This window comes from Lissotriton helveticus, chromosome 8, assembly GCF_964261635.1.
Source record: "Lissotriton helveticus chromosome 8, aLisHel1.1, whole genome shotgun sequence".
Lineage (NCBI taxonomy): Eukaryota > Metazoa > Chordata > Amphibia > Caudata > Salamandridae > Lissotriton > Lissotriton helveticus.
Genome location: NC_136069.1, coordinates 1695324849 through 1695340735, shown reverse-complemented (window position 1 = coordinate 1695340735; position 15887 = coordinate 1695324849). Strand labels below are relative to the sequence as shown.

General features: G+C 41.3%; 1 protein-coding gene across 1 annotated transcript in view; it reads right to left on the bottom strand.

The window, feature by feature from the left end:
• LOC144774128 (extracellular calcium-sensing receptor-like) overlaps positions 1 to 13021 on the bottom strand; it is a 44746-nt gene extending 31725 nt beyond the window's left edge. The window contains exons 1-3 of the mRNA XM_078659151.1: positions 12913 to 13021; positions 9168 to 9339; positions 4996 to 5287 (exon numbers count right to left, since the gene is read on the bottom strand). Coding sequence (XP_078515277.1) covers positions 4996 to 5287; positions 9168 to 9339; positions 12913 to 13021 — 573 coding nt within the window. The remainder of the gene's footprint in view (positions 1 to 4995; positions 5288 to 9167; positions 9340 to 12912) is intronic.
• Positions 13022 to 15887: the final 2866 nt, after the last annotated feature.

The following is a 15887-nucleotide window of genomic DNA, read 5'->3' as shown; positions in this document are numbered from 1 at the left end:
TAAGTTCATATTCTGGATTGTCTAAACATTGAGAGTTTGTTATATCCAATGTGACACTGTACCTAGCTTGCTAAGGAGTTTTTGATTACTAACGTGAGTTTTGGGACACCCTAATTCGCCGAGGTTCCAATCCTCTGTCTACAGTTCTGTGTGAGAACAGAAACCCTGCGACAGGGGCACCCCCGACCCTTGCTGGAGCTTCATCACACTTGCGATACAACTCCAGCAATGCGCCACCTTTACGGCACAGATACATCACGCATCTGTGCTGTTTTTGCCCCATGATGCGCCGCATTGTAAATGCAGCACACCATAGGTGACGGAACAGCGGCACAGAATGACTAACACATCCCTGGTGATGCGCCAGTCATCATAAATGTATCCCTATGCTTCTTATCTTGTTAGAGATGAACCGCCATATGTATCATCAAAGTTTTTTGCATTTCCTAAATAGCGAACTTTAAGGAATAAATAGTGATTCTTTACCATTCCTAGTTTGCGATTAGCTATTTGCTAATTACAAATTACCCATTCATTTCCTTCATTTCCATAGGGCGGTTGGACTCACTTTTAGCTCGAACGGCTGAATGGATTTCCACGAAACTTGGCAAAATTGTAGGGACTGGTAGCCCGATGTGCCTTTGCTATGTCTCAAGATATATGCTCCAGTGGTTTTTACGAAAATTAACTTTGAAAAATATATATTGGGCTACATTGGCCTATATATATGTTGGAGCCCAAATGTAGCCCAATGTAGCCCAATGAAGCCCAATGTAGCCCAATGTAGCCCAAAGATGGCCGCCAGACACACAAAAAAACAAATGTAGCCCAAATATCAGCCAGATGTAGCCCAACTATAGCCCAGTGACAGAATGACCAATCAGCTTCGCAAACCTCCGTTACGCGAAGCGGAGCGCTGTTACAGATATATATCTTTTTTTGAACGTTAATTTCTCAAAATCCACTGGAGCACATATATTGAGACCTAGCAAAGGCACATCGGGCTACCAGTCCCTAATATTTTGCCAAGTTTCGTGCAAATCCATTCAGCCGTTCGATTATTATTATTATTATTTTTTTTTGCCCCGCGGGGCCCTTTTAAAACCTCCACATCAAACCTAGGGGGTCAGCGAGGATCTACTATGCCCCCTTATAGTTATTTCCCCCTTTGTTTTGACCTCCTCTTGTCTCTCGATCCTACCGAGAGACAAGATGGCGGCCGCTACGGACTTTTTGGAATGTTGACAGACGCCGGAGAACCAATCAGCTTCGCTTCACAAAGCTCCGCTGCGCGTAAAGTACGCGTCCTGGGACGCTGCCAGGTCCGCTGTTACAGATATATATCTTTTTTTAAACGTTAATTTCTCAAAATCCACTGGAGCACATATATTGAGACCTACAAAAGGCACACCGGGCTACCAGTCCCTACAATTTTGCCAAGTTTCGTGCAAATCCATTCAGCCGTTCGGGCTAAAAGTGAGGCCAACCGCCCTATGGAAAACTCAATGTTAAAAACACGTTTTGGGACCCCCCTTTGTTCTCGGCCCCCCCTTGACGAACCCCCCCCAAATTTTCAAGGGCTGCTCAGAAACAAAATGTGCCATTTTCCTGAAAATTTCAGCCAATTCCGTCCACAAACGCCAAAAGTTATTAGACATAGAATTTTCAAAAATCCCATAGAGAAAAAATCCTAACTATATATACCTACTGGCGACCGCCAGTAGGTAATATATATATATATATATATATATATATATATGTATATATATATATATATATATATATATATATATATATATATATATATATATATATATATATATATATATATTATATCATTATAATTACAAAATGTTAGAGCATGTGAAGCAAATTCAGTAACTTCCTTTTATCCATGGTATGCAGCTGTGGCAACCCAGCACCTAACCCTTTACCACTAGTATTAGCTTCAAAAAAACATTTGGCTTTTGGATCACATCCATGTCATGGTGGTGATTTACAGATGTCTTCTTTAATTCTCTTAAAAGTAGCTTGATAATTTCAAGATTGTTTCAATTTGAAAACAAATTTCAACAATTGCCCAATTTATTAAACTTTGAAATTCAGATGTTATTAGAAAAGCTCATACATCATCCTTATTTTAGGGTAATGGTGCTGCCTTGAATGATCAAAACTATGGGGCATATTACCAACAACTAGCGATAATTATCGCTGTGTTGGCTTAGCGGGAATATTTCTATTGCCGCCCTTCACCTGGTTTTATCGCTGAGATACCTTGCTGTTAGCAAGGTTTATCTCAGAAGTGATAAAAAACAGGCGAAATGCGTTAATATTGCTGTCAATACAGCAATATTCATGTATTACCGTGACAATGCTCTTAGCCATGTTATCCACCTCTCATTGGATAACATGGCTAAGAACTGGTCAGGGTAGGCGTTAGCTTTTGGAGATATTTGCACTTAGCGCGAATATTTCCAAAACAATGCCTGTGTTGATCATAGGCGATAGCGATAGCGATTGCAGCGACTGTTTTCAGTCGCTGACATTTAGGCACTCCCACTTTAAATGCCCGCTATCGCCTACAAGCTGTCGCTAACTGGTGTTAGTGACAGCTTGGTAATAGGGCGATAAAATTATCGCCGTATTAGCGGGAAAAAGTCCCGCTAATGCGGCGATAATCGCCCTTGGTAATATGCCACTATGTTTCTTTGGTGTAATTCGTTCAATACCTGACTTCTTGACCAAAATATGTATCACATGTTGTCAACTCTGGCATCAACACTTTTTTCCAGGATTCCAGGAAGTTCCTTCAATATTTTAACATGGTTGAGTTTGTTCACCTCATGACCTAAATATCTTAATGAAAAAATGCTAAGATTTTACAGTAGTAACATTAGGGGTACTAAAATATTCTTGTTCTCCTATTTCAGTGAAGGTTTGTTTCCCATAATGTAAGCATGGAATGTTAGACATATTATCAAGAGCAGCACAGTCCTACAAAATAAGCCTTTTCAAGGCAATTTTAGGTAACCACCAAATCTTAAGCACGAACAATGAAGAGGCAATTTTTATGCTGCGAAAACAAAAAGCTCATCCCTAGTTCATTATGACAAATTAAAGTTGTAGTACTTTTTTGGAATGTAAAGAGCCTGGTTAGGAATCTGTTTTCAATCTTCAGAATTTGTGAGAATTTATATATAGCCTCAGACTCCCACAGCTTAAGTATATGCTGGAATAATTTTGCATTCATATACCTATAGCAATTCCTTTCTTGGTGTATGTCCTAGTTTAGTGGCAATCCTTAGAATGACTTAATTTGCCCTTGAGGCAACTTAGATTTCTAATTCAATAAATGTCCTCTTATCGGAGTCAAAAGTAATATCTAAATAGTTAAATGTTATTAGCTTAGAGATTTCACACCCACCTATAGTGTGTACCCTAGAAATAGAATTTTTGGATCACTAATCATTGTAAAGGACTAGGACACATTCACTTTTAAATCTAGATTGTTCATAAAAGAAGTGAAAGCTACTAAAATGATATGTAAACCATTTATGGTTTTCAAAGACTGTGACATCTGAGTATAAAAGAATGGGTACCGGGCACTTCCTGACGTGCGGGAGGTCATTTCACTTGTTCACTAGATATTTTTCTACATTATTTATATAAAGAAAAAGCAATTACGATGCCAGGATGCAGCCGCGCCTCACTCCAAGATTGGAACGTAGAGTAGGTGAATCTACCCCCCCGTCCATAATGTACCTTTACTGTTGTATTCTTGTGTAAATATATGAGCTAAAGATACTAAAGCAACTTCAACTCCCATCCTTTGCAGCATGGACCATAGTTTTGTGAGATTTACAGTGTGAAATGTTCAAGAGAGATTCATAAGGTCATGTGCAAAAAACTTCTCCTGGCTTTGATATACTTTCCCATGAGCAATGTTAAATTTTACAGACTGCTCCACCGTGTCCAGGCCGGGGCAAAAGCCATATTGCAAGCCAGATTGAAAATTATTTCTTGATAAAAGGACACAGCCCAATATTTCCATATTCCACTATTCCAATATTTTATTGGTGGAATCAATCAATAAATTTGTTAGACAGCAACTCAGGACTATTACTCCTTCACTCCACAATCTGAGAAATTCCTTCCTAGTTGATGCTCAAAATGCATCTATTAGTAACATGGCTCAAAATGTCACATTTTTTTTTAAATACATCCACCAGGATGCCATTAGGTCCCAGAGAATAGAATTTATAACTTAATAGATTTCAATTGAACGCTTAACATTTACATATTTTATTGAGTAACTAAGACACATGGGGGCATATTATCAAGACAGGCGATATGAGATTATCGCCGCTTTTGCAGCCGTTTTCATCCGAAAAGCGGCTATAATTTTATCACCCTATTAGCAAGGTGTCGCTAAAAGCAGTTTAACGACAGCTTGTAGGTGATAGCAACCGGTTTGGGGCCAGCTTTGCATGTCAGTGATATTTATCGCTAATGACACGCAAAGTGGGCGTACCCAACCTGTTAGCAACTGAAAGCAGTCGCTAACATTGCTATCGCTTATTATCAACGCCGGCGTATATCGCCAAAAACCTAACACCTGCTCTGACCAATTCTTAACCTATATATACAATGGGAGGTGGATATTCAGGTTAAGCCCCTATTGGCGTTAATGCCTGAATATCGCTGAATTCCTAACGATATTCATGCATTTTGCCGCTATCGCCGGATATTTTATCGCTTCAGAGATAAACGTTGCTAATAAAAACATATCGCAACGCTCATTTAGCGATAAATATCGCTAGTTGTTGATACTATGCCCCTACTTTCTTTATCTGGGGCAAAATCAATTTTAAAATGGGCTACGCAAGAGTTAGCAGTAATGTGGCATTCTACTATCGTGTTGGTACCTTCAGTTCCCTACACATGCTTGTGGACCTCAACATATTCTACGCAAATCACTGCATGCAGTTGACTTACCTGAGGGAAGTGATAGAGACCTAAAATCCTGGCCAGTGGGACAGAGGTAGATGACAGGACTTCCCCAACAAGACCTGCTGGCATTGGGCCGGAATGGCATGTGTACCCAGGGACAGGGTGTTGCCTCCCTGAGAGCAGTTCTAGAAGCGCTCCAATGGCCATGATCTGGGAAGTGCAGGAATCATAGATCTGGAAGCCCAGGGTAATGTTTGGCAATAGGTCTGGAGTCCGGTTTATTTCTTCTACAGCAAAAACCATGGCCAGCACATCCCTGTAATACCGGATTTGGAATCTAGACGTTAAAAGAAATGGATGTTGTTTTTTGAAGTGTGTGGCATTATAATGCTACACAACACTCAACTGCTAAGACTAATCAAGCATATCATAATAATCAAACCGGGGTAATATGAGAAATCACCAATATGTGTTGGTAATGAAATTGAGGCAACAAATGCACTATTTTACCAAATCACCTGATTCCCCAGGGTTACCAATATTTATATGTACCATACAGAACTAAATATTCCCACTTACAGCTGCATTCCTCCACAACCCTTCTTTTTTCATTTTTAGGTGACAATAGTAGGCAACAACTGTGGTTGACTCCCACCCACACAAAAGGTGCCACATTAGATCTACTTATTGCAAAAGAAGGTAGAACCGAGACCCCCCAATCAATATAGGATGTCTGGTCAGGTCACATACTCCTATGCACTACTCACTACTGGATAACCACCAATTGTGGGGAAAAGATTTGAGGATCTTGGATACTCTCAAGCTTCCCTCAGGCACTACAAAATATTACCCCAGAACAAGATTTCATTGACCATATAGTCCACTATAATGTACGTCTTAAACAAGTTGGCCCAAAAAACACTCAAAAGAGAGACAATTAGAAAATATTCACATTGGCACTGAATGAAGGCAGATGAAATCTCAGGCTCTGCTACACAAAGGTAACTTACACTTTTGAGAGTAAGTTTACACTTTGAAGTAAGTGTTTTCGCTTTCACATAATCAGACTTGGAATGTAAATGTACAACAAAAGTATTAGTTACCTTGTCTGAACTCCCGAGTATAGGAAATTGTTTACTCCTGTGTAGGTGGACAACAACCTTCTGTGATCTTCTCCACATTCCTCCATAAACCCCTCTAACTCCTCTCTAATCCCATCCCATACAGGAGTAAGTCTGCCCCTTTTCCGGGCCTCTTTCTCCAGTCCCACCCACATTTACTACATTTATTTAGAAAATATATGTATACATCTGAGGACATGTGTGGAAACACCACATTCGGGTGGACTATCCAGCACACATTTCTATAAGTAATTGTGGAGGTGTAAACTCTTAACCTTGTTTATGAGTAGTACTTTGTAGTATGTTTTGTAGTACTACAAAACATCCTACGAAGTGTCATTTCTGAATCAGGCCCTTAGTTCCTACAAATAATTGCGGTGACAAAGCAAAATCTCCCCAAATAGAAAAAGAAATATTTTTTTGAATATATGAGGACATCATTCTTTATGTAGAAAGTGAAGCAGATCAACCTCTCTGTGGAGAAGAGAAAGAAGACTTACGTTGCCAAGGTTTAGACAGCTAGGTCACCTTCACCTGTGTTCTTTGAACGATAAAGTCAACTGCACTCTCCGGTCACTCCTCTTTCAGATGACCTTTTGTTACTGCTTATTAATCTAGTGCACCCTTGAGGTCTTTTAACTGGAAAACATAGTCCTTCCTCCATTGTTACTTATTATACTGATATTAATGTCACTGGAGGCTACTTGGTAAGCTGTTAGTTGCTCTTCTAGCTGGACCATAAACATCTTCACCAACACTACACATTGTTGATTGCGACTTTTACATAGGTGATAGTACTCACATGCTGTAGGATAACTTGTAAAAACACAAAGTGATCTTGGCTATATTAATGCCTACCTTTAGGGTCCTCCTTGGTAGCAGATATGTCAATAAGCTTATGGTCTAAACACATCACAGTGGATCCTCTCATGTCAGCCATGATGGAAACATTTGATTTTTCCAGAAAATTAAATGCTGTCTTTATCAGTCCTCTAAGTGTATCAGTAGCAAATGGAATGCCTCTCAGATTTGCATCTTCAGTCACCTAAAAAATTAACGCTCAGCACCCCAGTGTGTCTAAAAGCTTATTTTGCTGTGGTTTTTTCACATGTATAGATATGTTCTAGATTTTAAACCCATTCTAAAGTTGATGTTACAAGCATCTGTTAGAGGACAGGAAGTTAGAACACATATCATGTCCCAGAAGATTTGTCTTCCGAGCACTCAGTTTATAACACTCAGTCTTGGGAACGTAATCTTCCAAATGTATTCCTTTTATTGTTGAGATCAAGTGTTCTCCAATTCCAATTTCATCAGAGTTCAATATTGCCACTTGGATATACTCCAATCCAAAATCCAAAGGACACTTCAATACAACCTTAGATACAGCCAACAAGTGTTTTGTCACGTCCAATAAGACAAATGACTTCTTCAGGGCTGCAATCCAAATATCAAAATTAACACTGTAAAAATTATATATACTATTCAAGTCTTGTCAGACCACTTATCCAGAAGAAATAAGACTTAGTAAATAAGAAGGAGATTCACCCCTAAATTCGTGCTCAGAGTTCACCTCGAGTATATTAGATGGGAAAATAGAGTATTTGAATACCAAACGTCCCAATTTTAAAAAAGGAATATAAGTAATCATAATTTGTGCCTTGAAAAGTGATTCAGGGCTCGAAAGGGTACATCAGGTTGTGGCTGTATTAAGTTAAAGTTAGACTTCAGGTCTAAAGTTTGACTTCTGGTCTAAACTTAGCCTTCAGGTCTAAGTTTACATTTGTCAATCTGGCCCTATGTGTCAAATGATTTTTTTGGCACTATAACATAAACACTTTTTTAATATCAAAAACCTATCTAGTGCTACCCAAACTCTTTAAGAATGATAATACATATGTGAATTAAGAATATCTTCTTTGTTCCTCCATTTCATTTCTATAGACAAGTTATGATTATGAATGTAATACGTATGTGTGTGTGCGTGCATGCATGCATGTGTGTGTGTGCGCGTGTGTGCGCATGTGTGCATGCATGCAAGTGAGTGTGTGAAACCTGCATCGATTCTGGATAAGCCCATATTCCGTATATCCATACTAAAAACCTCCCTAGGGCCCTTCTGTTACTCATGGGGAGTGCACCAGATGCCTATGTTACTGCCATAAAGTGTGCAGCCAAGTGTTTATACTTCGAACGAACTGGACTATAAATATGATACATACGATACTCACGTAGGATTGATCCCACTGGTTATAACAGGGCAGCAAGCAGCATATACGAATGAGTTGAGTGCATGAATGGCATGTGCGAAGCCATTAGAATTACTATGACTCAGTTCAGGTTCCATGGTCTAGTCTAGGCAGAGTCTAAGTGTGCCTTGATAAATTTCTTCAAATCCTTAATATTCAAGAAAGGGTTTTTCGTGGAGACTGTTCTTTCTGTCTGATCCATATCTCCAACACCATCCTATGCTTTTTGTCAATTTATTTAAAAATGTATCATTGTAATTCAGTATTTACTCCCATTTTTCCAAATACTTTCTTGGAGGATAAGATACCTAAAGGTGTATGAACAGGCTTGGCTCGCTGTTCTTACTGTCTGTAAGTCAATATACTGAAGTAAACACTTGTAAACAATCCCATGATAACATGAGTAATGGTGTGTTGTACGGATATTAGATGGGACACTTCTATATATATGGTAATGAACACTACTTATCCCAGGATGTCAGCCTTGTCCAATACATACTGTGAGAAACCTTTCTTACAGGATATCATTGATGACAGCTGTATACAGACTGTGATAGGTTGTTCTCACTCTCACAGGATACCATCTGTGATACTTCAACATATGTAACATACTGTTCTTACCCAACACATGATATAATTTGTGATACTTCTACATACTGTAATAAAATGTTGATTCACCTCACAGAATGTGCACTGTGATAGTGCAATGTAAACTGCAATAGGCCACCCTTACCCCTCAAATTATATGTGATGTGGTACTTATATATAAACTAGAACAGGCTTCCCTTACCTCTCACATGATATCCACTGTAACACCTCAATACAAACTGCATGATACTGTCCTTACCCTTCACAGGATATCAGATGTGGCTCTTCCTTAAATGTTGCTTTAGTAGATGAATATGTAGAGTGAACGATGAACTCTCCTCCTAAAATCATATCTCCTTCTTTGGTGTAGGCGGTCTGCTTCCATGCCTGGAGTCTGCAGGCTGGTTGCAGAGCCCTGTTTATGACAAAGGCTAGAAGCAGAAATATTGACCGTAAACAGAGACCCATTGATGTGGTGACTGGGAAATTCAAGTAAGAGAGGATCAGAAGACCAAACCTCTTAAGATGCAATTGTTATAAGGGACATGGAACTCTTCTCAAGAGCCTTTGAGCACACAGTGCTGCAGTGTAATCACACCAAAGGGGTGGCAGTCCTCAGTAACACAGTGATAGTTGCAGAGGCATTAAACTATTTGTGCTGCTGTTCTTTATAACTAACTCTTAGCGATGACTCTGAATCTCAGGATCCAGAATCTTTATAGGAAATGCACAGGAGGATCTGATCTCTAGTCCCACAGGGAAAGGTGAAATCTATAATTTAAGCCCTACTATTTGGAAAGAATTAGCCTGACAATTATCAGTTTTCCACCACAAGGGTATGCTCAGCTATATTTAATTATAATGATAAAAATTGCGTATTGTGATAGTCTTTTAGAGGCTGCATTGACCATTTTTAACTGAGATCAAAATCTGTCCTGCCATAATTCTAAACAATGAGAAAAATAAAATGCTTGATTATGAGCATCTAGAAAGGTATCAAGCTCTCACACTTTAGGCTACCTTGCAACATGTTATATCTATCATAGGTCCTGTACTGGAAGAATACCATTACTTTACCAATACTGTTTTGACACAAAGTTAAAACTTTTGGCAAGGAGAATCCACCTGCATTGTGACAGGCATACACCCCTACACTGCAGGAGCCAGCTACATGGAAATCTGAATCCCTGGCACGGATGTTTGGTCATAGGTGAATATGGATCTTGAGTGTGCGCCATGAACTAGATATATCTCACAGTATAAGGGTCAGCTTAAACCGGAATGGGGCAGCATATGCTCCCTTTGTGAAGGTAAATTGCTTACCCAGAGTGAAATGACACAAACACGGTGGTGGCAGCACAATTGTTTTGTGTTCAGTAGAATCTGTCATATGAACAGGCCTTTTTACCTGTGTCACTGAAGTGTGACCTGCTGGCCCACTTGTGTATAGTTCAGCGACAATGTATTTAACCAAATCTAGGTTTGCAGGGACTATGTGTAGCACTGGACAGCACATAATATTTCTGTGATGGTGCTGGGCTGCATGTGTGCGATTGTGGATGGTACATAACATAGAGGCTGGTGGGTTCCATTTTAAATACCAGGGACTGGAGAGGCTGGAAAGGTGAGGACAGACAAGAGATATGTATTGCTGATATTTGTGACGGCTGGGGTGGGACACACTTAGGGAGAGGAACAGAGCATCCTCTAACCCAATCAAAGAAGTCTTTGATTCCATGAACAGGTACTGGTCAGTGGGGCCTGGGCTCATTGTTAGGAAGATGAAGAGACTAATAAGGTTTACCAAATCTTTATATAGAGGAAGACTTAATCCTTTGAACCTTTATTGGGAATATTTCAGTGCAGCCTGATAGCCTGGTGTTATGATTTGTAATGGACCCCAATATAGGCGTGGGTAATCACCTAACCTTTCGCCTACATTTACTGTCCCATTGTACTACATAACAGGTTTGTGCTGACCTTTTACCTAGTTAGGTGCTGCATAAATGTTGTGGGGTTTTCTCCAAAAACTAGCATCATTTATTATGCAAGAGGATTCTCAGACTCACAGCAGGACTACCATTTTCGGCATCTTCTGCATAATAACTATGTATAAGGGTCATCCCTTTTGCCATGCTCGTCTGACATGACACAGCAGCGTAGAATCCCCTGAGGGTACCTTTTGGGTATATAAATACCATATCTTTGCTTGGGAAAGAGAGGGGAAAGACTTCCATTCTGACACACTGACGCAATATGCTGACGTTCCTGCATGCAGACACTCAAACAGGCAGTGGTCTGACATTCCTTACGGGTTGTCCTTTGAGACCAATACGGGGTCCTTCATTCCCTCACACCAGGTAATGGGGTTGTTTCTTTCCTAGGGGATATCTTACCTCTACACCTACATACATGTTCAATACTTTTGGGTACATCTAGTTAGGGTGAGCATCGCAGGGGTACATATTGTTTGTGTCATGTATCTATAAACCTGAAAATATCTATTGTTTTACCACTATGGTAGAAATCTACTATCCATTTACTCTTTTGGTGCATATGATTGTTTATATCTGTTTCTGTCTCATGGTTGTTGCAGCACACAGATTTAACACTAGAATGATGCTGGCTCAATAAATGCTTAATGAAAATGTCCCCATTGTTTATTCTGTGTATATCTCTGAGTCAAAGTGAGCACGAGTGACTGAGCAAAAAGTACTGCACTGTTTCCACGATCCCTGAGGGATCAGGGTTTTCATGTTAAAGAGTTGCCTGAAACTGTTTTCTCTTTGTAAAAAAAGTTCATAGGGGCACTGTGAGCTAGCTGGTATACAGGCGAACATAGCCAGTGGGGGTGACTGGAATCAGTCTGGACACCAGTCCCACAGTTTATTTTTTCTAAACGTGCCGATCCTATTTAGATTTATAGGAACTTCACGAAACAGGTGCGATTCTTAATAAATCCTTTGGCCTGTGGGTCACTAAGAGTTGGAGCCATTCCTGCTGTGGCAGAAAGTCCCTTTGACAAAGGCAGTGCAAAGGAGAGATCATTTCAAAGGAACTGACACACCTACTTTAAATTTCAAGTGCTAGGCATTAAATCATATATGTGTCTAGATTTGGACTGTAAAAGTAGGACCCCCATACTTTGTTGAACAGCGGCAGGAGGGAAAATCGACAAAACTTCAGTATTTGTTTATTTATTTATGACATTTAATTAAGCGCGAACAATTGCCCTTGGGCGTTTCGGCGCTGCGACTTCTGCAAAATTCTCCGCAACTGGTTCATGAGGGTTTACTGATTAAACAGCCAAGTTATTAGCTTTTTACGAAATGACCAGAGGGAGTGACTGGTCCTGATCGACTGAGGCAAGTTATTCCACAGTCTTGGTGCCGTGACCATGAACCGGCGGTCTCCCCAAGAGACGGTCTTGGTGCGAGGCACCACTAGTTCATTGAGGGTAGTGGATCGAAGTTATCTGGGGGGGCAGTAGGGTGTCAACTGGTCAGTACCAAGAATCTGGCTGCCTGTGAAGGCCGTGGAGCCCTCTGAGGACAAGAATAGTATCTGGAGGGAGTGAGGCCCAGAGGGGAGCCTGTCCAGCGGACCCCGTTGAGCATAGTGTGAAATAGTCATTCTGATCTGTTCATGACTATTGCAGGAGTGGGGGCCATCCTCCTAATTGTGTGGAAGCCAGGCTCCTTGTCCTGGCATGTGAGGACTGCACTCTGACTCCCTGAACCAGAAGTTGGCCACATGACGTGTGGGACATTGCGCATGTAAGTTCTCTGTGACCCCATGTGCCAGGAGGGTGCCATTGTGAAGTGCATGTCATGGCCCTTGGTAGAACTGTAGTCTTTGTCCTGAAAGGTCACTGTAAAGTGCAGGTCATCGCCCATCAGAGAGGCAAAGTTTGGGACCCCGTGTGGCTGGAATGGGCTAAAGTGGGGACAGGGCCGTTCATTGCCCTGGTTAACTGTGCAGAGGATGCTGTAGAGAACACTTACCAATTGCTGCTAAAGCTAAAATAGCAAGTCCAATACTGATGCATGCCTTCTTGGGACTGAGGAGGCCTGATGCATAATTTGGAAAAGACTGTGAGTGGTTGTGGACCATTGGAGAAGGAAGCCTAGAGCTTGTGTAGGAGAAGACCCATCCTGCTGAGATTGCTGGCTTCCAACAGGTCAAGTAAAACTGTTCCAGACCAATGGGGGCTCACAGGACTTGCACTGAGCTAGTGGTGAACTCTTAAAGCAAAATGTAGACTTTGGGGTGTGTAGGCTTAATGTGGGCTGTATCTGAGAGTCTCCTGTATTATTTGAATGGTGAATAACCACCCCTACAAAAAGGGACATAGGGACTTGGGGATTTTACACTGTATAGCGCTATAATGCCGCCCTAAATGGGCTATGTGGATTTTTTTAATGTGTTGTACATGCTTTGCATGCTTACATTAAATGCATGGATAATGCAGCTGCTGCCAAACATTATGTGATCAACGTAAAAAATAGGCTATAAGAAGCAGTAGCAGAAGAGGGACTTGGACTCCGCCCACTTGTTGGTAGCCAGGAGTACATGTTTTGATTTAGCATACATTGTATGCTTCCAGTGCTTGTTCTTCATGCATATGTGACCAATTTTTTTTGCCGGCAGCAGTATGCCTGACCTAGCACTTTCAGTGGCACACCCATGACATCATGACATTGTAATGCTAATATAGGGCATTAGATAACTAGACGATTTAATGTGTTTGTTTTTTCTGGATGCAGCACAGATGGGAGGAGGAAAGCCGTTAATGTTAAACTACAGAGAGCAGTGTGTTTGAGACCATGGGACTCCACTAATTTACATGGAGTTTTAGGACTGGTTGAAAGTAAAACTGTCACCTGAATTTATGTGATAAACAAATAAGACCTGTCAGAGTCCTGAAGAGAAAGGGATTTGATATGGCTGAATATGTGTGCTTCCACTAAATGACTGCATGTTTTGAAAGGTTTGGCCAAAGTTTGGACTTGATACAGCAGGACTGAGTGGCATATTACCAACAACTAGCGATAATTATCGCTATGTTGGTTTAGCGGCAATATTTTTATCGCAGAGCTGCGGCGATTTTTATCGCTTAGGTACCTTGCTATTATCAAGGTTTATCTCCTAAGCGATAAAAATCGTCCAAAATGCATGAATATCGCTGAAAAGTCAGCGATATTCATACATTACCGAGCTAATGCTCTTAGCCATGTTATCCACCTCCCATTGGATAACATGGCTAAGAACTGCTCAGGGGCAGGTGTTAGCTTTTGGAGATATTCGCGCTTAGCACAAATATCTCCAAAAGTTGGTAATATGAGATAGCGATGTTAGCGACTGTTTCCAGTCGCTAACATCTTGGCACACCCACTTTGCATGTCATTAGTGATAAAGTACACTGACATGCAAGGCGGGGCCCAAGAGGGTCGCTATCTCCCACTTGCTGTTGCTAACTGGTGTTAGCGACAGCTAGGTAATAGGGAGATAATTTTATCTCCGCTTTCTTGGCTTTTAAAGCCAAACAAGTGGAGATAAACCCCCTTGATAATATGCCCCTGAGTTGGTATGGAGGCAAGCAGTTATCATGGCCATATACCTGATCTGTTTATTATGAAATCTTACGCTAAAGGTAGTAGGCATGACATATTTATTGTGAAAAGCATATGTTAAATTCAATAGGGATTTACGTGTGGATTATTTTACCCTATGTTTTAGCATACAGCTGTATTTGTTGCTTGGAATCTCACAGATTACTTTAATAGGCAATGGTTTAGGTGTTGGTCACCCAGTGTGACAAGCTGTGGATACCAAGGGGCAGATTTACAAGCCCCCTGTGCCTCTTTTACGCCACCGTAACGTCACTTTTGTGACGCAGCGGCGGCGCAAAAGATGCGCCTTGGTACGGGGTATTTACAACGTGATGCATCTCCCAGATGCGTCACGTTGTAAAGCCCTGCGCCATAAGGAGGCGTTCCTGCGCAGTGGGGGTCGTTTCGGCGCAGGAATGCCTCCTAAAAGTGGCTGAGTGAAATAAAGATTTCACTCAGTCACCTTTGGCCCATGCTGCGTCAAAACCCTGCGCCTGCTAGAAGAAGGCGTAAGGATTGACGCAGCATTAACAAGATAGGGCACCCCCGAGCATTGCTGGAGCTGCGTCGTGCTTGCCGCTTTTACAGCACAGATGCGTCACGTTTTTGCCCCATGGTGCGCCGCATTATAAATGCGGCGCATCCAGGGCGGCGCACAATAACTGGCGCATCCCTGCTGATATGCAGGGATGCACCAGTTATTGTAAATCTTGCTGCTTGGGGCATCTTTATACAAAAAATGTTTAACATTTTCTGCTAAAATTCATTCATCCAATGTGGTTTCTAGCTACATGGTAGCCAATTTATTAGTCTAAAATAACGAGTCTTTTGATGACACAAAGATGAATTTACCTTACGATTATTAATAAAATGTTTAAAATAGTTTTTGGTAGTGTTTATTTAACCAATGCAACATATGGCATCCACACTATTAGTCTAAAACATTTTAACGAACGTCAAAATACCATTCAAATATGGCTGCCATGGAATGGTCGCACCGCTTTCTATGTCCAATTCCGGCTTTAAAATTGCCGTGCCGGCGGGGACTGCTTTCGTGTGATGGACCTCTGCGGCGTTTGGATGCAACACATGTGGGCTCACAGGTATGACTGCCGTGAAGTGTATGTAGCGTCTAGGATATACGGGTGATCCAGATGGTCCCACACACATATATAGGGGCAGATTTATGTTAACTGGCGCATCCCCAGGGATGCGCCAGTTAACATGCGCCACAGTGCGCCACTGCTCCGCCACCCATGGTGCACCGCATTTATGATGTGGCGCACCATGGGGCAAAAACGGCACAGATGCGTGACGCATCTGTGCCGTAAAGGTGGCGCATTGCTGGAGTTGCGTCGCAAGCGCGA